The sequence below is a fragment of the Diadema antillarum genome, unplaced genomic scaffold (assembly GCF_040938485.1).
Source record: "Diadema antillarum isolate AM-2024a unplaced genomic scaffold, OU_Dant_1.0 seq00002164_RagTag, whole genome shotgun sequence".
Lineage (NCBI taxonomy): Eukaryota > Metazoa > Echinodermata > Echinoidea > Diadematoida > Diadematidae > Diadema > Diadema antillarum.
This window is the reverse complement of record NW_027272803.1, coordinates 17,987-41,304: the sequence shown is the minus strand read 5'-3', so window position 1 is coordinate 41,304 and position 23,318 is coordinate 17,987. Positions and strand designations below refer to the sequence as shown.

At 38.6% G+C, this 23,318-nt stretch overlaps 1 protein-coding gene across 1 annotated transcript in view; it reads left to right on the top strand.

Annotated features, from left to right (window-relative positions):
* The window catches only part of LOC139714114 (ileal sodium/bile acid cotransporter-like), a 48,117-nt gene extending 28,832 nt beyond the window's left edge, over positions 1–19,285 (top strand). Inside the window, exons 4-5 of the mRNA XM_071625836.1 lie at positions 18,110–18,309; positions 19,144–19,285. Of these exons, the coding sequence (XP_071481937.1) occupies positions 18,110–18,309; positions 19,144–19,285 (342 nt within the window). The remainder of the gene's footprint in view (positions 1–18,109; positions 18,310–19,143) is intronic.
* The last annotated feature ends 4,033 nt before the right edge of the window (positions 19,286–23,318 follow it).

Here is a 23,318-nt window from a genome sequence, read left to right as displayed (position 1 = left end):
TTAGACTAATAATGATGTATGCAAAACTGGCAAAATGATACATTGATAAAGTATGTACATGAGATAGCATCATCATTATTTTCTCTTATTATTGACTGCAATAAGATTTCTTGATTTTTTTTTGTCTTTCATAATCTGATCTTCATGTAACTATATGAACACGCCATTATCGGTGTTCCCTATGACTCCAAATATGATAAAAACATTAGCAATATGCTGCTATATGCATGGTTTTGCATATTTTCAAAGTAATTTGCGTGTTAATAAGTGTTGTGGAATGATAATGTACTAAATTCTTCTCTGCAGCCCTTCTATGTCATTGTGCGATTGAAGCAATGCTAATTTGTCACTTCTGTAGAGAATTTCCGAGTAGTAATAGCCTACAAGAATAAAAAGTAAGGATTTGGCAGCCAATTTGCCTATGCAAATTAGATGGGCTGCACTATTTTGAATTTTGCTTGCAAACTGTTTGTGTGTTTGTTTTTATCAACTCAGCATACTCGAATTATGCCAGAAAGAAAAGTGCAGTCACAATCTAACTTTTACTCTAAAATTCCTCCAGCAGTGACATTTTTCCCCCCAGTATCAAACAAGGCTAAGATAACCATTGTCGTACGCAGTGTTGTTCTTCGTTCTTTTTTGTTTTTAGGAAGGGGAGCAAGTATACCTATAAAATTCGAGGATTTGATACGCAAATGACGGTGCTTTGCATTTTTGGAATGTGAAGTGAAAAGATGAGGAGCACACTTTTAGTGAATTTTGTCAATTTTTGCGGAAACTCACACACGCACTTACAAATGAAAATATTATAAATTCCAAAGGATGAGGGAAGGCAACTGACGCGGGAACACCATAGCAATTCCCTTTCCCATCACTCATTTCTTCCTCATGCTACTATCGGGACACCCTGCTCAATTACGCACTCTTATTTGGTGTATAGTTGGCGCTGTTCGTCCTGTCGGTCTCGTGGGCCTTCTTTGCCTATATCGGTCTCGTGAGCCTTCTTTGCGTAGTGTCAAACGCATGGGCCTTATTTGCTAGTGTCTAACTCAAGTTCTGTATAACTCATGGGCCTATTTTACTTGATGTCGAACTCGTAGTCTGTATAACTATTGGGCTCTATGACTTGTGGGTTGTATGACTTGTGGGCTGCATAACTCGTGGGATGTATGACTCATGGGTGGCGGTCTCGTGACGTGTACCCGACTGCAGTCAGATAAAGCGCATTGGATATTACAATGTCGTTAATTGATCATTAATTTTGAAAGTAACAAGATCTGTTGATTTTCAACAACAATAAAACAAGATTTATTCGATGTCGACCCTCTAAATCCAAGTCCCACCTAGTAAAATCGATTCAGTTCATATTTCAACTCATATTTCTGATATTGGGTTACATTTAAATAATATGAGTATAAATTGCTGTACTTTGTCGATGAGAAACAAAGGAAGATATATATATATATATATATATATGTATATATATATATATATATATAGTAATGTCAAGATTCAAGAATGCATTAAATGCAAATTGGTTTCTATTCAAAATCGAAATTTTCGGAGGCCTCCCCCTTCGTCAGGGATGAAAGTGAATTTTCACAGTGATATCAACAGTATGGTGTTAATATCCTATCAGCGTGCCTAATCTCAGTGTAACCAAAGTATTAATTATATACATGCATATATACATGTATATATAAGACAATAATTTTAATGACAACTGGTAAATATCGGTGTTAGGGTTGTGAAAATAGAAGAGTATGACGGGACCTGCATTAAAGCAAGCTTGTTTGGCTGCATGTAAGCCCCAAATAATCAGAGGTTGTGAATAAAAAACAGAAAGCTAATTGGGTTTCTTAATCATTGTCATTTCAATAGCTCGATGAAATTTGCAGATGATAATTATTATCCGTACATATTAACACACACTTTTAGTTGAAAGTGTATTTTTGCCCCAATGTAGATGAAATATTGACATACTGTCATACTGTGTAAAAACGTAAGAAAAAAAATGGGCACACGTATTGGCACTTCATATTCCAGTCGTCCGTAAAGTCATGCGTAAATTTAGGAACAGATTTTTGAAACAGAGCCCAAATCAAATAATAATACCAAATAAAGGGAAAAAATGAGATATATCTACTAGCATAATTTAGATGTGACCCACGACTGTGACGTAGCTTCCATTTAGTTTAAGAATAGATGGGATTATTGTATATTATGTACTTTGGAATGCGAGGGAATGTAAATGCATTGGAAGTTTTCAGCGTAAACACATACACACACATGCGCGCATACATACACAAGTGAAATGTGCAGTCATCGAGATATCAGGCTTCCGTCGTTAAAAATTCTCATACTAAAAGTGTAAATTTTGGTGAAGATAATAATGAACAATATCTTAGTTCTGAATATTTTACAATCAATCAATTCAAAGCTTTAACTGAAATTACTCAAAGTTTTTCGTTGATGCAACTCAATATAAGGAGTTTGAATCGTAATTTTGATAATTTTTGCTGTTTCATGAATGACATTCATAAATCATCTTTCTCTGTAATTGGTCTGAGTGAAACATGGATCAGTCCGACTTCTATGCCTACGTTCTCTCTTCCCGGGTATGATTTTATAGAAAACAGTCGTCAGCACAAGAAAGGCGGAGGAGTTGCCCTGTATATAAAGCAAAACCTTGATTATATTATTCATAGTGGATTGAACTGCATGAGTGAAGCTGTAGAATCACTCTTTATTGAAATTAACGTGCCTGGTTCTAGGAACATACTTGTATTAGTCATGTACCGACCTCCGAATTCTGAGGTTCAAGATTTCTTTACTTATCTGCAATCGTTATTGCAAAATCCAATTTTTAACAATAAAGATTGTTATATTATGGGAGATTTTAACGTAGATTTATCCAAGTTTCAGACATTAAATTCTGCTCAGAATTTATTAGATATTATGATGTCCTCATCTTTTTTACCCCTTATAACAAAGCCAACTAGAGTAACTAATCATTCAGCAACACTTATTGATAATATATTCTGCAATATCAACCCATTACCCTTTTCTGGCATTGTTTTATCAGATTTGTCCGACCATTACCCCATATTTACTCATATTCCAGTTAATCGCAAATTTAATTTGAATTCTTCTGTAGTGTATTTTCGAAAAGTTACACCAGATAATATAGCTCGGTTGCAAGATGGTTTTAATGCAGTAGATTGGTCTGAGGTATATGATGCTGAGGACCCAAATTATGCTTATAATTTATTTATGAGAAAATTGAATTTGCTCTTAAATAAGTATGTTCCTTTAGTTAAGAAAAATAATAGTAATTATAAAAGATTCCCGAGACTCCCGTGGATATCAAAGTCCTTGTTGCGGTCAATTAACCGAAAAAATAATTTGTATTACGCTGATAAAATCAAACGTACTGAGGAATCTCGTCATAAATATATTTCATATAAGAATGTTCTTACTCAAATTTTGCGTTGTGCAAAGCGAAAATATTTCAGTGATCAGATACATTATTTTAAACATGATATCCAAAATACTTGGAAAGTTATTGATTCGGCCATTAATAGAAACAAAGAAACATCCCGTATTACTACAATCAAACATAATGATCTTACAATTGTTGATTCAAGGTTTATAGCTGATGTTTTTAATCAATATTTTTCACAAATAGGAAATAATTTTGCTAAAAAGATTCCTAAATCTCAAAAGTTATTTGTTGATTTTTTACAAACGCCTAATCCCAGCTCCTGTTTTTTTGCTCCCACTCACCGGAACGAACTAATTGATATAGTTCGGAATTTAAAGAGTAAAAAAGGTGTTGGTTATGATAATATTGATAATGTTCTTTTAAAAAATATCATAGAGTTTGTTGTTGACCCTTTGGTTCATGTGTTTAATTTGTCTTTAGGTAATGGCGTTGTCCCCGAGGCTATGAAAGTATCTAAGGTTATTCCTATTTTTAAGAAAGGGGATAGGGAAGACATCAGTAATTATAGACCAATATCTTTGTTATCCACTATCTCTAAATTACTGGAAAAAGTTGTACATTTTAGACTTTTGGATTTTCTTAATAAGCATAACATTACTTCTAATAATCAGTTTGGTTTTCGGCAAGAATACAACACATCTCATGTAGTCCTTACTTTCTTAGATAAAGTCTCCAAAGCCATCGATAAATTTCATCATACTATAGGTGTGTTCCTGGACTTCTCCAAGGCCTTCGATACCATTGACCACAAAATACTCCTTTACAAATTATCCCATTATGGTATTCGAGGCATGGCCTTGGAGTGGTTCAGGAGCTACCTTACTAATCGCAAACAATTTGTTTATATTAATGGTCATAAATCTGTTATGCATGATATCACTTGTGGTGTACCGCAAGGAAGTTTACTTGGTCCACTTTTATTTGTTCTTTACATCAATGATATTGAACATTCATCAAGTATTCTTTCCTTTCTATTATTTGCTGATGATACAAATGTGTTCTTTTCGAGTTCTGATCCTGTGTTATTGATTGATACTATGAATATCGAGATAAAAAAGTTACTTTACTGGACTAGAGCCAACAAATTATCAATTAATTTTCAAAAAACTAAATGTATGCTTTTTAGTAATTCTTTGGAAAAGTTATCTCAGAACATTTATTTGGATAATGAAGTTGTAGAAGAAGTTTCTTCAATTCGATTTTTAGGTTTGATCCTTGATAATAAGCTCACTTGGAACTTGCATATTGATTCAATTTGCCGTACAATTTCTAGAAATGTCGGCGTAATCAATAAAGTTAAATTTTATTTCCCCCAAAATGTTTTATTTATGTTATATTCATCTTTAATTTTACCCTATCTGAACTATGGCATTCTCGCCTGGGGCAACACTTACTCCTCATATCTAGAAAGAATATTATTATTGCAGAAAAAAGCTCTTCGTATTATTTGTAGAGAGTCGTGGAGATGTCATACAAACGATTTGTTTTATCAAAATAATACTTTAAAAATTAAGGATTTGTATTGTTTGAATTTAGGTCAGTTTATGTACAAATTGATAAATAATTCCCTTCCTTTTGCGTTTGATTCCATGTTTATTCAAAATAAAACTGTACATTCATACCCCACGAGACAAATCAATGAATTCCATTTACCACTCTCTAGGACGGTTTTGGCAAAGTCTATATTCTCCTTCGCTGGACCTAAATTTTGGAACTCCCTTGACAGCAGCATAAAAGAATCTCTAAGTTTTAACACTTTTACTTTGAAATTAAAGAAAATGTTTATCAATTCTTATATCACTGGGATTTGCATTTCGAAAGTTGCTAACTGACTTCTTTGCTGTTAATGTCTTTACTTTGTTTAATCTATTTCATAACTGTTATATATATTACTTATAGATAGTCCACTTCTTGGTAAGACCAAAGTCTCATGTGCCCTGGCATTGGCCCTTGAACTCTTCCTCCTTTGCCCTTTTCTCTCTCTTCCTCTGTCTTCCTGTCCCCCTCTGGCCTTTGACCTCCTATTTATTCTTTCCTCGCGTATGTAAGAGAGCAGCTTTGTTTTTGTCTGTGTGTGCGTTTTGTGTGCTTATACTTGTTTTATTTTCTGTTTCCCGAGGACTATGTCAAATTGTCTTGTTACATTATTACTATAATTTTTCACGACTCACGAGGGGACTGCATTCTACAAGCTTGGCTTTTTAGCAGTCCCCTCCATTTCCGACCTTTTCTTTCTTATGATTCAGTCACATTTTGCCCATGTATTTTTTCAACTAGTATGTTTATTGAGTCATGTAAACAAATGACGTGCATCTAAATTTCATTTGGAAATGTAATAGTTACATTGTACTTAATTTGTTTATATGAAATTGTCATATTATATATTTTGGCCGGAAATGAAATAAAAATGAAATGAAATGAATGAAATGAAAACAGCGTTCAGTAAAATTACAGCGTAATTGCTCCAGATGAATTCGCAATGGCAGGACCTAGATTTAAACATAACTTAAAAATCACTGCGAAGGACTGTGATCACAACTTATGAAAACTCTTTCAGCACAGGACTATATCATCAAACAGGCTACTCAGTTAACGAGAGCCTCGCAACCACACTCCTATCAGGTACCATATTCGAGAACTGAATCGCATCGCCATTCGTTCTTCCCAAGAACTGTAAGGAACTGGAATTCCCTGTCGTCAGAAATTGTTTCAGCGCCATCTGTGGGATCATTTCGAAACCGTCTAGCGGTTGATCACAGTGGCTAGTATTTTCGTCAAATTTTCTATGTGCTTGTAAATATCTGTAAATAAATTGTATTATAATGTAAATAGCACCAGTCTGCAAGAATCTTCAGTCTATTGAAGGAGGCAGACTTAATCAGAAGAAGAAGAAGAAACTATTCATTCTACTAAGTACGGGCAGAGCGAGCGATCGCTTCGGAATGTACTAGGTGTTACAAAAAACATTTCCCACTTTTGATCAGCTAAAACTGTCATTGATATGAGTAATAGCTGAATAGTGTACAATTTAGTTGGATGTGATTTGAATATGAAAGCCTATATTAGTTTCATGAAATCAATGATTTATTTCAATGTTAGGTTGCAGATTTTGAGCAAATTTTAACCCTCTGTACAAAACTTGAACTTTACACAGGAACTAACGATGTGTATGTGTGTGTGCTTACAATGACCCTGAACAATGGACATGGCTACCACCTGTTCAAAGCTCTGCTGCAAGGCACATGAATGCTTTATTAATTACTTATGTGGATCGCCCTGAGCACTGCTAGTCTGAATTCATGACACAGGGTGAAATGCATGCACATGAAAAAAAAGTGAGCACATGTTTCCATGTGCTTGCATACACCGCATTTCAGAATGAATAAAGACTAGCTGTGATAGTGGAATTCCTCATGAATATGTAATAGAGCATTCCAATCCTGGCCATTTTCCAGAACCATTGCCTGGGTATCAGCAACACACTCCTATACACACCAATAACCCCCTGTGCAAAGTTGAAGTTTTGCACAAAGGGTTGAAAATAGAGCAAAATCTGCAACCTTACTGAAAAATTAATGTTGAATTTAACGAAACTGAATTATGCTTTCATTTTCAATTTACCTCCAACAAAATTGTACACTATTCAGTTATTGCTCATATCAATGTTAGTGTCATTTTTTGAACTATAAAGGATTGAAAGTGGGAAATGTTTTTGTAGCACCTAGTATATAGACTTTCATGCCTGATCAACTAACTTCAAATTTGTATTACGCTATTGTTAACTCAAAATAACAGAAGTGACATTTTCCCATTTTGTCATGCAATATCCTTTCAGAAACATTTATTTATACACATTTATATGCACGAACAACGCGAGCGAGATCTCAGAATCATCGAAAATATTCGTTTCTCATGAACGTAGGGATTGATAGCTGCTTCTAACAAAAGTCCATTATTGATGAGCTGAAACTGTCGGAAGCACTTCACTATCTTGGGATTGGCCATATCCTCTGAGATTTCTAAAAGTGGATGAGCCGATGGGTGCATTGCGTACATAGGCTATAGGTCAGCGCCAGCATGCATTGGTGAGTAACTTTCACTTTGCCTTTCGGTTATAGTCTGAAATGTGTTCAATAAAAGCTTAAACATGATCGCATTGTTCGAGCAATGAAAAATATTCTTATACTGCTAGAAAGTTTAGAAGAAAATGAAAAATGAAAGGGTTTACTAAAGGTATGTTTCAGGGGCACACTCGTCGAAGGACACGAGGCTACTATCTTGCACTAAAATTACTTGTATAAGTTATGCCCTCTCCTTCATACATTTTATTTGCTGCTGGGAGGGGGAAGGGGGGGGGAGTGCCCCCTCTGCCCCTCCCCCCCCCCCCCCCCCGCTTCGGCGCCCTTGTCAATACCTAGTATTCTATGCGAGCTCCTAGAAATATCAGGCGATTCAAATGACATTATAATGACTTTGGCCTTGAGTTTATTCAAACTGGGCTGCTTTCAATGTGTGCACAGGCAGAAATCAACATAAGAAATAATATGATCAAGGGTTGAGTACAGACATCGATGAGTGTTTGAAAACAGATTCCACAATCTTTACACGTGTACAAGTTGTAGAAAAACCAACAAATCATCTCAATGCAAGTTTCCCATGAAATACAATCTAAATGATCCCCTAACGCTACTGGAGAATAGCTTATATAGCTGCGGAAACTTTTTTTTCCAGAAGCATGAGGTGTCGATCTTGTATTTTTTTTTTTTTTAGTTACACTCAGACAAAACAAAAACAGGTAAGTGACACATGACATAGCTAATTTGGTTTCAGCTGAAATCTGACAAGAACTATTTAATATTTGAATATATATGATCAATCAAAGAGATACTATGCCTAGCTTTATTCGGGTAGGTGTTTTGATAAGTTGATGCATATCATACCATTCCATCATTATATTCACTTGTTTTGTCATCGTCCGAAAGTGAATTGACATTGAAATCGCCGATAATAATCAGTTGCGGATCCAGGGGGAGCGCACCGGGCGCTCCTAAATTGAGATTGCAGAACTGATTCAAACAACAATTGTAATTCCTCAAAGTTTGCATTAATGGAAAAACTATTAATATGTGATACGCTAAGTGTTAAACTCATTTCACATGGAAATGTAAGTCGATAATACGTGCTTACATTGAAATGATTTCATACCAAAAATAAATTTTAGACTAAATCGTTCTTAAAGAGTTGTGTATTCATCTTAAAATATTTACACTATCTACATGAACTATCATAATATCAATCGATGTGAAGCCATAGGGGGAGTGTAAGAAAGGCAAATAGTGAAAATAGTGAAAAGTAGGGGCAACAGTTAGCTGAAAGTTGAAGTTGCACTAGTGGAGAAGGGAGAAAAGGAGAGAGAGCCTCAAGGAAGAATAGAATTGAAATTAGATAGAGGGTTCGGAAACCGTTGGGAGAAGAAAAATGAAATAGACAGGAGGGGACGAGGGAGAAGTTGAAGGTTGGAAAATCATGGAGATAGCAGATAGAAGTGAAGTTTCAGGAAACCAAGAGAGATAAAGGAAGTCGGAGAACAATGTGGACTAAGGAACGCGTAATCAAAACGACGAAAGGATGGATAAATCGGGAAGGAAAGATGTAAGTCGAGGAGAGATTAGACTATGACAGAGTAACAGATAGAGGAAAGGCAAAAAAAAAATGAATGAAAGCTAAAGAAAAGTGAAGGGGAGGAGGTTGAGTGGAATCTAGGAATGAATGCTGTGGGAGAGAGAGAGAGAGAGAGAGAGAGAAAAGGGGTAAGTCCTGAAAAGATTCGTGTGGAAGAAAAAAGGGGAATGAGAGAGAATATACAAAATAAAAACGTATTCCTGACAGGGAGAAAGAAACCGAGTAATAACCCATAAAGAAAGTGTAAAATAGTGAGGTGGTCCTGAATTCACGGCACGGGTACATCATTTAAAAATGCCGGTCGAGTTAGTATATGGGTAAACTCTGACAAGACTGAGAGTAAATGAACTTTACCTGATAAGTACTGCACTCTGTGGTGTATACTCATTTATTTTTCTTTTCTTTTTTTAATCATAGCTTTGAGCTATGACCACGAAATCCAACCAAAGGTTGGACAGGATGTCCGATTTCCTCTCACTAATATGTTCTACTTGTATTGCTGTTTTCATTCAATTCACATAATTATTTTTAGATTTTGGTTTCCCTTGATAGGGAAATAATCTCAGTTTGGAACACGCAATTTCGTTTTTTAAAAATCAATGTAGTTTACCTTGAGTGTTTTTTTATTCTGCGAATAAGGGATCTGAATGATCCTGAAAACCTGAGTTAGTACACCTTAATATGCTGTTATAACTTTTTTTTTGTGGATGCCCAGACAATGTAGCAATATCAGAAGTACGATAGCATCAAGGAATTGTAAAGCATTTATGAATTCATATATTTTCATTACAACATAATGCTACAGTTTATGGTGTATACCTGCATTACGGGCAATTTTATCAGAGATATGTTGTATATGAACGTTCCATTTTAAATTTTCAGTTTTACAAATCCCAAGAAATCTAGTGCTCTTTTTTGGTTATCATTTCTGCTCAGTATATATGCTGATAGAGAAAGAGGGGTGGAGAGGTGAATGAGTGGAACAAGAGAAAGAGAGAAATAGACATGAGGAACAATATTATAAATGAATCATATTGGAGATGGTGAAGCAATGAACATACACTAACAAAACCTCCCTAGTATCACGGTCATCAAATTGGAGGAATCGAAGATGTGCGGGATTCCGGTCCGGTTCCTCCATTTGCCAGCAAAGAAGCGAAGCTTCACGCCGTTCTTGTAGAGTTTTTGACTGGCTGCAGACCACTTCTTCTTATTAGCCTGATCATCAGCTGTGAGGTCATCCATCATGAAGTATGCCTCCTACGCTAGGTTCTGGTGCTGATTCTTTATGAGGTCGACTTTTTCACGGTACGAAAGAGTTTTGAAGATAATATGCCTAGGTCTATCCTTTACTGCTTTGCCATCGCAATGCGCTCTTTCTACCTTTAAACCCGAACTTCTCCGCCATTTTCTCGACAAGAGCTGTGTAATCCTCATTGCCGATGATAAACTCTGGTATGCCCAGCTAATTGCCGAGATGTGCGTTTCCACTCTGATCGCGGTGCACTAACCTCCTTTTCCAGCTCGCCAATTCTTTTCTCCAGCTTCAGATTCCTTCCTCTACCTCTATCACTCGCCTCCTCTCAAACGCGATAGCCTGTTCTTTTAGATGTATCTCCACCTGTTTGATGTATTCTATAGGGATGCCACTCATTTTTGTATCATTCGCTCGAAATGATTTGTTGCTTCGTGAAAGTAGCGGGTAAGGTTGACGTATTAAAGCTGAGATTATGTACATTAATAGGGCAGTCGTTCCTCGTTATTGTTTACAGTCTGGATGGCAGGTTATTTCGTTTCATAACATAACCTTACAGAAGACTGTTACGTATATATGGCGAAGCTTTCTTCCATTTCGGCAGAGTGTAGGCCTACTGGGGCTGGGTCGACACCGCATTCTCCAAGCGACGTGCGTCCTGCTCTTCATTAGGGAGTTTTCGCAAGCACGACGCAGCCGGTAGTTGAGCGTGCCGTGTGCAAAATTAGCTTCTGTACATCATCAAATCCGAGAAACGTTCCGTCCTGGGGAAAACGAGTACGGCATTCGGCCAAAGCAGGAGAAAACCAGCCAGCCAGCCAGCCAATCAGCAATCTTGTCCTTACACCTCCGTCCTAACAGGAAAGCGAAACTGATGGGACGGGAGTCCGAGTACGGGGAATTTCACAGCTGATTGCTTCCGAGTATTCTAGGTCTTTCCGTCGTTTAGACCAGGCGTCCACCAGGCCGCGGACAAGACGCGGACAAGACGCGGAAAGCAAATTTGGTATTCCGCACTCGTTAAGCAACCTCTCTGCACGTTCTTGAAAGTGTCCGTTCACTGTCTTAAACATGTCCGGGCGTTTCCGCACCTTCGGGAGAGAGACAAACTTCCGCGTCCAAATTTTGATCGAGACCAAAATTTGGACGCGGAAATGAACTTCCTGACACTTTCAGCAACTTGTCGTCAGGACATCATCAGGACATTCCCGCCTGTCCGTAACTCTTCTGCTCCTTCCGCAAACGCTCCTGAAAGAATCCCGCTGTGTGGAAGCTTCGCGAATGAAAGCGGAAGACACCAGGAACGTTTTAGGACAGAGCGGATCCGATGCGGATCTATATATGCAAGTGTCCGGAGCCAATGCGGACATTTTATGATCAAGACATGAAAGAGTCAACACGTTAGTGCGAAAGGATTTTGAAAGTTGAAAAAATAGATCAATGCAGTATAATGTCAATGAAACGCAAAAAGACCAATAAGGGAGGCGAGGTCCCCATGCTAGCCAAACAGACAAACCTCTCTTCCATTGATTAGAAACAGGTAAATATCAGCATTTCTCATAAGTCCCAAATGAAGGAAGCAAAGCAGAAGGCAGTGGATATTTTGCCAACAGTAACTAGGAAAAAGAGGAAGCAGCGTTCTCCGCTCCGAGTAAACTTTGTTTTTGATTTTGTTTTTGCGTTCTTTTCAGAAATCATTTTCATTTGAGGGACTTTTGATAGAAGCCATTACATCGTATACACAGTGCATCGTTTTGTTCGCTTTAAATGTGACCGCCCAACTCAAAACCCACAAAAGTGTATATATATATATTATGTCAACGTACTATGTTATAGGCTTGACAAATTATCTAACTTGTTTGATAATGACCATCCACATTCCAAGGGGACCAGGGCCAGTGCTATCTTGGCACCTCTCACGGCTGGTATTTGAAGCAATAGGGCAAAGTGAATTTCGACTGGTGTGATCTCCATGAGGGCTAGCAGTCAAATGAGAAAAATCGAAAGTCGGCTCCCAATTTATAATTTTTCCCCTGTTTCCCCATATTGTCCGCATATCTAACTCTTGTTGCCCGCGAGTCATCCTGATTGTCCTCGTTCATGATTTAATCATTCCTGGTGAAATCCTAGATGCTTCCGCGCTGCCCGGCTACGATTAGCATATTCCGGGGTATTTCGCGCTCTTCTGGAATGATTCCTAGGACACTAGGAATGTCCGCAGTCAGTCCGCGGACATTCCACGGACATTCCTAGGAATGTCCCAGGAAAAGCCGATTCGCACACTTTTTCCTCGTCTGACGCGGACAGGATGCCGAAATGACAGAATTTGCTATCGCAACCCTTCCTAGGCTTGTCCGCGCCCTAGTGGACGTCTGCCTTTAGTGAAAACTCCCTATTGTCTTCCCACGCAAGGAGAGCGCTGGTCCCGGAGTCGCGATTAAAATTCGGTATCCAATTTTCAGCCATTCGGGAAACTGCGGAACCACGACCTTGAACTGAGGAGGATTTATTTGCTATGATAAACCACACAATCTGGTTAATGCCGTCATGCAGGTAATGCCATCATATAGGTTAATTCTTGTGTACAATGTACAAGTGTACAATGTACAAGTGTACAATGGGTGATTTGAAGGTCGGTGCTAGTGCTAGTGCTATCTCAGCACTAGTATCACCGGTGATAAAACCGAACTTGAAACCAGTCGGTGTTGGAAAGTTGACCTCAAATACGTATTTCTGGTAGGTGGTGTTGAGCTCGATGTTGAATGTCGTCTGCTGAACCGAGCTCCGCCGTTTGTGTTGCGATTTACGTGCTTTTTCCCCATTGACTAACACTAGCCCCTAGGGATTATCATCTTTGTCATTTCAAGTTGGTGCTGGTGTTAGCGTTGCTGTGCAAGACCCACAAAGTAGATTCACGTTGCACGTGCAAAGTCTATGGATGGTAATGCAATGGTCGCCCAAGTAACGTATACGAACACTCTTGACATGGCTACATAAATTTGAGCATGGGAACATAAGATCGTTGTATTTTGGTGAATTAGGGATGAATTTTGTGCCATTTTAATCCCTCTTCCTCATTATGTGTCTAAACCAAGCAGTCATGACCACTTCTTTTGATAATAGCTTTCCCCGGTCAATTTCATACTTTTGACATTCTAATTCATGAATGTGCATTGAATTTCACATAGCGCACGCACGCGAAGATATTCGGGCATTCAAATTCAGAATGCTAGTGATAAATTGCATTTATGGGAGCTCAATTTCGTTTCCGTCAAATGAAATTTCCACTCGTGCATTCAAATCTACGCGATAGTCCCGATGAGCATGTTTTGGGCGTTCAATTTCATGTTAAGATGATCAATTTTCTACTACGTGCAATGAATTTAAGGAAGGATTTTTTTAGAAGGGGTAATGGGGTAAGGATGGGGGACGAAGAGGCGAAGGTAAGCACACCGGTATACACCACTCACAAAGGCTTATTACGCAAATCATTGTAGGCCTACTGCAAAAAGGCTGGTGTTAATATGAAATACCGAGCTGGTCTTAAATTTCGGAGTCCGGTGCTGATTTCATTTTGTGTGTTAACCCGTTCCATACTAAATTCTGAAATCCCCACATACTTGATACACAGACAACCAGGTTCCCGTATGGAACAGGCTATTATTAATCTAACACCATTATTTTTGCAGTGTATGTTAAAGTAATGTATTTCATAATATTTTGAAGAATGAGGGTTAAAGGTATCGTATAGTTTTGGTTGAGACCTAACTTCAAGTTTCTAACATTTTGTTGGTGAGATAATGAGAAACCACTTATGAAATAAGAAAATGCATGTAATTCCATGAGGAATTCAATGTTTATTTGATAAAAATTGGGTTTGAAATGGCTGATATATCCAAAACAGAGCGTTCCTAATAAAATGTGGGACCCAACTTTTATTATGATAGCTTTATTTTACTTTGTTTTTGGATGTTTCAGTCATTCTAAAACCGATTTTCATTAAACAAACTTTGAATTGCTCTTAGAATGGTATGCTCTGTACTATCTCATAAGTGTTTTCTTGGTATCTCGCAAAAAAAGTTTAAAGCCGAATTCTCATCTCCACCAATACTGTACCATCCTTTAAGGGGTAAGGATGGGGGCAGCTATGGGCGAAAGTTTCTTATAAAACAAGCAAAGAGGTGTGCACAACTCAGGCTTATTATGTGCATTCAATCATGTTGAAATGTTTGTATTGTTCCGTGTTCATGTGTTCTTGGGTTTTCATTTCAAGAAATTTAAAATCATATCGCAAAAAAAAAGTTAAAAGCCGAATTCTCATCTCCACCAATACTGTACCATCCCTTTAAGGGGTAAGGATGTGGGCAGCTATGGGCGAAAGTTTCTTAGAAAACAAGCAAAGAGGTGTACACAACCCAGGCTTATATGCATTCAATCATGTTGAAGTATATGTATTGTTCTGTGTTCATGTGTTCTTGGGTTTTCATTTCAAGAAATTTTAAATCATAAGATCCAATCAGCAGTGCATGCACCAAACAACACAACAACTATTTAGACATACTCCCTGATGACACCGCACGCACTAAAAAGGGACAACGCTCCAACAGTAATCAAACAATGCATCAATTTAAAGACAGACTGACACACAATGATCTAACAATGACCTACAATGATCGTAGTTTTAGTTTCCATGTAGTCGAAATTGATTTTCTCGAAGGTGTCAATCAACCTCCGTTATTTTGCTCGTTTTATACAATACCTGATGTGCCTGTATCAATGACTACCATTCTACCCTCGTCATGCTCCTTATTGAGTTCAAATATTAGAATAAACAGGTGGACCTATACGGCAAAATAAATAACATTCATCATGAAGCCAAATCTATATTCAAAGCTATGTGAAAAAGACACACAAGCTGTGTTCAGACGGAGGCAGTTTTGGTTGAAGTAACATCGGAGGAAGGGTCGGAGGAAGCTTGGTCGGAGTAACTTCGGAGGATAGGTCGGAGTAGTGCCCGTCTGAACAAGGTCGTGGTACCTTCTTCGGATCGGAGGAAGTTACCACGACCTCTTCCTCCGAACGAGATACTCCTGCGTTTTCTCAGGAGTATCTCGCTACCATGACTAGCCGGTGGGAGTAAATTGCCCGCGCGGACAAGCCCTCGGAATATCTATGAACTTACATACCTTACGACCTAGGTAAAACTTCCTGGGTCAAATCGCAATGTTGACATTTTGCGAGTACACGTGCGTGTGTAGTGCAATTCTAGTCGATCGCGACGAAGAAGCTAGCGCTCATGCAGAAATTTCCATCAACAAGAATGGAGAAGACAAATGCCGCTGGTAAAAAAACAATCGTATGGTCGACGTGCGCGGCGCTACCACTTCCGAAAGTTACACCGACCCTCAAAGGTGATCTCCGCGAAGGCCGTGGTAAATTGGTCGGAGTTTCTTCCCACGACCGTCTTGTGGACACAGGGTCGTGGTAAGATAAGTATAAATTTTAATTTTAATTGCTGCGCCATAAAATTTTACTCCGACTAGAAATACGTCTGAACATGGCTACACACGCCCCAAGCGAACTAAATGCAAGACTTCCTTTAAATTGAATGAACTTATTTGGAACATGGTTGCCTTTTCACGAATTTGAATGACCGACGAGATTCCATCGCCGCTGCGCACCGGCTTGAAATGAATTTGAATGCTCAATGCTGAAATGCATGCTCTTATCTTATGGTGCGTTCCCACTGCCGATCAGATCAACTCGATCAATCCCGATCAAGCTTTTTTTTTTGGCCTGGTCGGGCTCGCTCGGCACTGGTATCCGGGGTCGATCTACCTTGATCGGCATCGCTCCTGCTTCCTTCACGATAATTTTGGACATGTCCAAAATATTCGAGTAGGAAGCCCGAACACCAACAGCTCGGGTAGTGATCGAGAGGAGATCGAGCTGATCGGGAATCGGTCGTATGGAAATCTAGTGTGGTCGGGACGGATTTTCAATTCAATAGTGTATTTATTTCCATCATCAAAAAGAAAAGAAAAAGTTGACATAATTCAAAGTGATACAATTTTTTTCATTTTTCTTACACTCGTCTGCTAAAGGATTTTTTTCCAAATACAATATGAAGTATATGCACGAATGATGTCATAAAAAAGAAACAATGCACTTTGCCATGGCAACAAAAATAGTAAATAATCACAATGATGGAAAACAGCGTTCCACTAAGAAAGCCAAGCTTGTAAGACGTGGAACACTGGAACAAAACAACAACAGCACCAATTTGTTATACCAATAAAACATATTCATTTTAAATTCTTCTATATACTATTGTACATTTACTCATTGATGTATGATGCTGATACTATGAACAAATTTACTAGAATTTTAGAATGCAAACATATAAACCATATAGCATAATTATCACATTTGTTGCCGACACTATAGGGCCAGGTATGCCAAGAAAATTGAACGGAAAGGGAGATATGCAATCGGCCACCAAAAAAAAAAAAAAAAAATAACGGCACCAACAACAACACAAAACACAGAAATAACAGAACTTGAGGAAATGCACTCAGACAGATACTGGACAACGAAGAACGAGGAAAGAGGAGCAGGGAAGAATAGAGAGGGAAAAGGAGAGGGAAAAGCTCAGTTCCCGATCATCTCGAGTTATACTCGAATGCTACACGATTGGTTTCAGATCATCTCGATCCAGGATTCATCGGTTTCGTGAATAACTCGACCGCTACACGACCGATACAGGACTGCTATCGATTGATACCCGACTAAACTCGATCACGCTTCGACTGGCACTCGATCAAATACCGAGCACTTTTTTACAGTGGTTGCAACATGTGATGACGTACTTTCTTAGCACTCATTTGTTGTTCAGGTATTAAGAAAAATCACATCCACAGTCCTTGGCCACGTTAAAAAATTAAATGTCGTCAGTATCTTCAGCCACTCCTGGTCCACTGAAGAAAAGAAAAGGGCCACGAAGAGAGCCACGATAACAAACAGCAGACATGGCAGAATTAGACTCTCCAGCCAAAAATACCAGAGGAAGGAAAGGAAATACGAAGCAGTCTACAGCTCCTCCACCGGATCCTACGCCGGTTACTTTGCCGACTCCTAGTCCTACGCTTCCGGATGAAATCCCCGTCAACAACAGTGAAGGAACCCTAGAACATACGCAGACTCGGTCTCCACAAAACGAGGTGAATATATATGTATATTAATATATATATATATATATATATATATATATATATAGTATTTCATTTTTCCACCTATACTATTCATTTTATTTAAACAGAGTTGCCCCTCAGTGTTACATCTGTAATAGATATTGTAAACCTTACAGTGTGATTTGAAGAGGGGTCGAAATTTGGAATGATATATCAGGTATCATTTACCATTTCACCCCAATAAACTTATGAAAGAAGCTTATAGAAAAATGAAAAATGCATTGGGAACATTCTATTTTTTTTAATATAGTATGGAAACAAAATGATAAAAGAAAGGAATAGAATACCCGTAGGAGAAAGAGAAAACAAATCTTACGTATTTCTAATTCAGTGTAATATGCCCGTTTTTGCAGAACTGGAAAAATATCTTGTTTCATTCGTCGTAAAAAAGTCATTCCCGGTTGTTTCAATATCCAGACTGCATTCAGGCCCAGGAAGACGATGTGTCGAATACTTACTCCTGAAGAAGAAGATGACATGGTAACGTGGCTGCGAGAGCATACTTTTCTTCATGACGAGTCATCAGCGGAGTTCAAGCTCAGAGAGAAAAAGAGAAGAACGTGGCATGAAAAGGAGGCCGAGCTGGAACTGTATCCAGGAGACTTGTCAGGGATTTGGTATCCCAATATGAGGACCCAATTTTCAAAGCTCATAAAGACATCTCGCAAATCGGGATCTGGTGCTGCAGAACTTAAAGCAAGACAAGAATGGATCCTTAACAAGTTTGAATTCACTCGGCCATTCCTAGTGCAGTTGCGTCACCAGAGAGGATCCAACGTAAGTTATAACAACTTTTCACCTTAAAATTTGAATTGGAAAATCGCTATGTTAATTCAACAAAACAAGGATCCCATATGATATGATTTGAAGGAATGGATATGAAAAATATATTCCGAGAAATAACATGTAGGCCAATTAAAGATTGGGTTTAAAGGCACTGCGAAATCCCATAAATTTACAAAAAGTGTGGCCCGACCCTTATGCATATTTGCCAGTAAAAGATCACATTCATTGTATCCTATTGATTGATATACCCTTGGTTTCCCTTATTTTCTAGTTTACTGAGAAGAGAAAGGAACTTGAGCGAGATGACTCAGGTGACGCCGTCTCTGATTTATCACTACCCTCAACTTCTCGTCGCGGTCAAAAGGCAGCTCGAGCACTCTCCTCACTGTCCACAGAACTGGAGTCCGTGCGAGGTGCAATAACAGATGCAAGAGATGCAGCTGCTCAGAGTGGGCAATTTTTGGTTTACCTAATGCGCCAAATGTATCAATAAAGGATGCATTCATTCGTCACTCTTGCCACGAGGCTCGCACTCGACCTGTTAGACGAAAACCAAGAGGAGAAGAGGCTACAGGCAGCTCAGAATGCAGCTCCACAAGCACAAGAAAGAGCCTCGATTATTACCAATGTTCCCTCACATCCATTCCCCTCACATCCATTCCCAGGAAACAGAAGATGGGGTCATACTTCAGTAGCTGCTCCGAGCTCCACAGGGCAGCAGCAACAGCAGTTGAGGCAGTAGCAACCAGGGCAGCAGCAACAGCAGTTGAGGCTAGCCGCAACAACACCTTCAGGATTTTCAGCTAGCCACCAACATAGCTGCAGCGGCGCCACCAGCCCATCTCACTCCACAGATGTCATACTACTCTCATCTGCAGCCACGCTATGTGCAACCTATTCTCATGGAACAGCAAGGAAGCGGTTTACCTACAGGCCCCACAGTGACCTCTACATCTGTCATCCGTCGTGCCATGGACATTGCCTCATCTACACTAAACAGTTCCCTCAGCCTGAGCCAAGAGACACTGGATGGAGACTTTGCAGATCTCCAACACCAGCCATGAACTTGACTGATGCATAATCTGTCATGAATTGTCTATCATACTGTCAAAAAAAAAAAAAAAAAACTGTGACTGAACCTTGTAGTAGTTGGTTATACCAGAGTTAACTTCGGTTCGCATTACTTTAGTTTTGTCTTGTTTATGTTTTATAATGTTTTGAGTTTTGAAAGTTTGTATGTGTTTCTTCTTCGCGTGTTAGGGAAAGGGGTTGTGAAACCAACCCTGAGACATTCCAGGGAAGTGAAGTATCTGTCGCAAGAGCTAAATCTATGCTGTTGTTTATTTCCACTTTTCTGCAAACTTGTGTTATCATCAAAATCTAGTTTGGTATAGGTCTATGTTACCGTTAACAATATTTCTTTTAATGAAAAATGAGAACTAAAGAGAATCAAACTGCATGTTATGTTGACTGAGAAAAGATCACCAACATAGCTGCTGCGGCGCTAGCAGCCCATCTTACTCCTCAGATGTCATACCAAGCCTTTTACAGCCACCCAATGTGCAATGGGTGGCCTTTTCTCAAGGAAGCGGTTTACCTACAGGTCCAACAGTGACCTCTACATGTGTCATCCGTCATGCCATGGACATTGCCTGAACAACAAGCACTTCCCTCAACCTGAGTCAAGAAACACTGGATGTAGACTTTGCCGATCTCTAACACCAACATATGAACTTGACTGATGTACTATCTATTAACTTTCCACTGGCCCAACAAAAACAAAACAAACAAAACCCCACCTAAATAGCGATATTTATGGATCCAATGGGAATGAACTGTGACACAACTCGGTAATATTTCCCTGTACATGTACTGAAGTAAAAATTTGTTTTGCATCACGTAGTGTTTTATTTGTTTATGTTTGTATGACGTTGTTTTGTTTTTTTGTAAGTTTGTAAACGTTAATCCTTTGTATTTGTGTGTTGGAGTGTTAAACCTTCAGACATTCCAGGAAAGTGAGCTGTAACTGTCGCATGCTATAACTTTCGCATGAACTATGAATCACCTCTTTTGTAACCTTGTGTTATCAAAATTAAGTTTTTTATACGTTTCTGTTGATGTGAAAAACATTTCTGAAAGATTGAAACTAGAAAGAACAATATCGCATATTGCGTGGACTGAGAAAAAAAAAATCGGTATTCTTGCGATATGACTGTAGCGTGGAAGGAAATCTTATAGATTATTCAATTTACTTTTAAACTGAGAAATGTTTCTTGAATTCTTTTGCTTGCTTGTGTTTTTTAGAGTTGAGGTTGGTTACGTTGATATAAAATCTATTTCTGACGTGTTAAAACAGTACTTGTAAGGTAGACTCGTAAATGCTCAGTGACTTATTTTACTTTCATTTACGTAGATGTTACACTTTTTCTTTGCTTAATAAGGTTTTGGTTATTGAAAGTTGTAAGTACATTGCTTGAAGTCCACCTTGATATCGATTGGCTGCTGGGATGAGTTGAGAAAAAAATAAACAACCAAGATTTTCATCATTATCTTTGCTATTATGACATGTTGTATTGTTTTGTTTTCATAATACAGTACTCTGTTCTACATATCAGCACACTTCATGAATCTAGAAATGAATATGATACATGTATTTTCTTTTACTCACTCTTGGGCCTATACTTTATCAATGAAAACGAGTATACATATTTTCATTCACTTTTTCATTCTTTAATAACGAGAACAATAATGAAAATTATAACACGACTCATTAGAGTTGTAGAACAGTCATTTTTTTCAACTCTATAAATGGTGCACTTATGGGCATTTATGTTTCATTTTAGACCAAATTGATAATCAGCCAACCTACGTAATGCACTTACAAAGCGTGGAGGTGTAACATTTTTTTTCTATGAGACACCAACTTAGATTTGCTATCATTCTTATATATCCACTGCAAATATTGAATGCATATGAACGAACCTATTATTATACATGATGTCCCAGACAGAGTGCCACAGAACTGTCTCTTGTTTAAAAAGATTTGAGCGACTGAATGAAATCGTTACAGCATGTAATGGAAACAACACCTCAAATTTTATTTGACACAATGATAATCAATCTTCGTGCTGGCGCTTCGATCTCATGGCCGTTTCCCTGAAAATTTGTGATTTACAAAATCTGTAACTTTGGGCTCTGATATCCTACTTGACTGAGCGATAGTGAAGCCATAAAAACTGATAACGAATGAGTCCAAAATAGCTACTGGAAACGAATAAGATGAATGAATACAACTAGATGCATTTTGGTACCTTTTTGAGTGGCTCACAAACAGTAGTAATCAGTCTTTGTCATCGTTTTATAGACCAGCGCAGTAATTTCTGTCGGAAGCTTAATCTTGCAAAGTTGTCAAAGTTGTCCCTCAGTCAAGAATGGCTTGGGTGGCAAAAGTATCAAAAATGCACATCACAAGTTTTCAGGGAAAATTACTATAGAATCGAAACACCTGCCCGAGAATTGATGATTGTGGTTTCAAAATAGGAAGTGTTCTTCTAGCAACTACTAAGGATAATCATTTCTTTCATTCATTCATGCTTTTGCAATTAAGAGTCAGTTTTATAGCACTCTTTTGGGCCACGCCATATACAAGTATACACAGATCGTGTCATGTCGAGCTGGTCTAAGAAGTCTAGTAGAAATCGAGTATTGACCGTGTAGTGATCGTGTATTGATTGTGTGAAGATCGGGATGTTCGAGTATAGATCTGTGTGGTTGTCGAGGAGAGATTCTGGAGATGTCGAGAATGGTCGGTTGTGGATCGCAAAAGATCGAATAGAGGTCGGGAAGGAATCGTGTTGAAGGACAATCGAGCACTTGCTCTGGTAAAAATAGGTGATCGGGATTGATCCCGCTTGATCGAGTTGATCTGATCGGCAGTGGGAACGGGGTATTAAGCGGCGTTCCCATTATCGAGCGATCCGTTATGGTGCGTTCCCACTGCCGATCAGATCAACTCGATCAATCCCGATCAAGCCTTTTTTGGCCTGGTCGGGCTCGCTCGGCATTGGTATTCGGGGGCGATCTACCTTGATCGGCATCGCCCCTGCTTCCTTCACGATAATTTTGGACATGTCCAAAATATTCGAGTAGGAAGCCCGAACACCAACAGCTCGGGTAGTGATCGAGAAGAGATCGAGCTGATCGGGAATCGGTCGTATAGAAATCTAGTGTGGTCGGGACGGATTTTTCCCCGAGCTCAGTTTGCGATCATCTCGAGTTATACTCGAATGCTACACGATCGATTTAAGATCATCTCGATCCAGGATTCATCAGTTTCATGAATAACTCGCCCGCTACACGACCGATACAGGACTGCTATCGATTGATACTCGACTAAATTCGATCATGCTTCGACCGGCACTCGATCAAATACCGAGCACTTTTTGACAGTGGTTGCAGCAGGTGCAGACGTACTTTCTTAGCACTCATTTATTGTTCAGGTATTAAGAAAAAATATATGCAGTCCTTGGTCACGTTAAAAAGTTAAATGTCGTCAGTATTTTCAGCCACTCTTGGCCCACTGAAGAAAAGAAAAGGGCCCCGAAGAGAGAATAGACAATAAACCCTAAACAGCAGACATGGTAGAATTAGACTCTCCAGACAAAAATACCAGAAGAAAGAAAGGAAACACAACTGAAACTGAGAAAAATTCGGTATTCTGGCAATATGACTGTAACGTGAAAGGAAATTTTCTAGATTATTTACTTTACTTATAAACTGAGAAATGTTTCTTTTTTTTATCGAGAGTTGTATGTATATTGCTTGAAGTCCACCTTGGTAT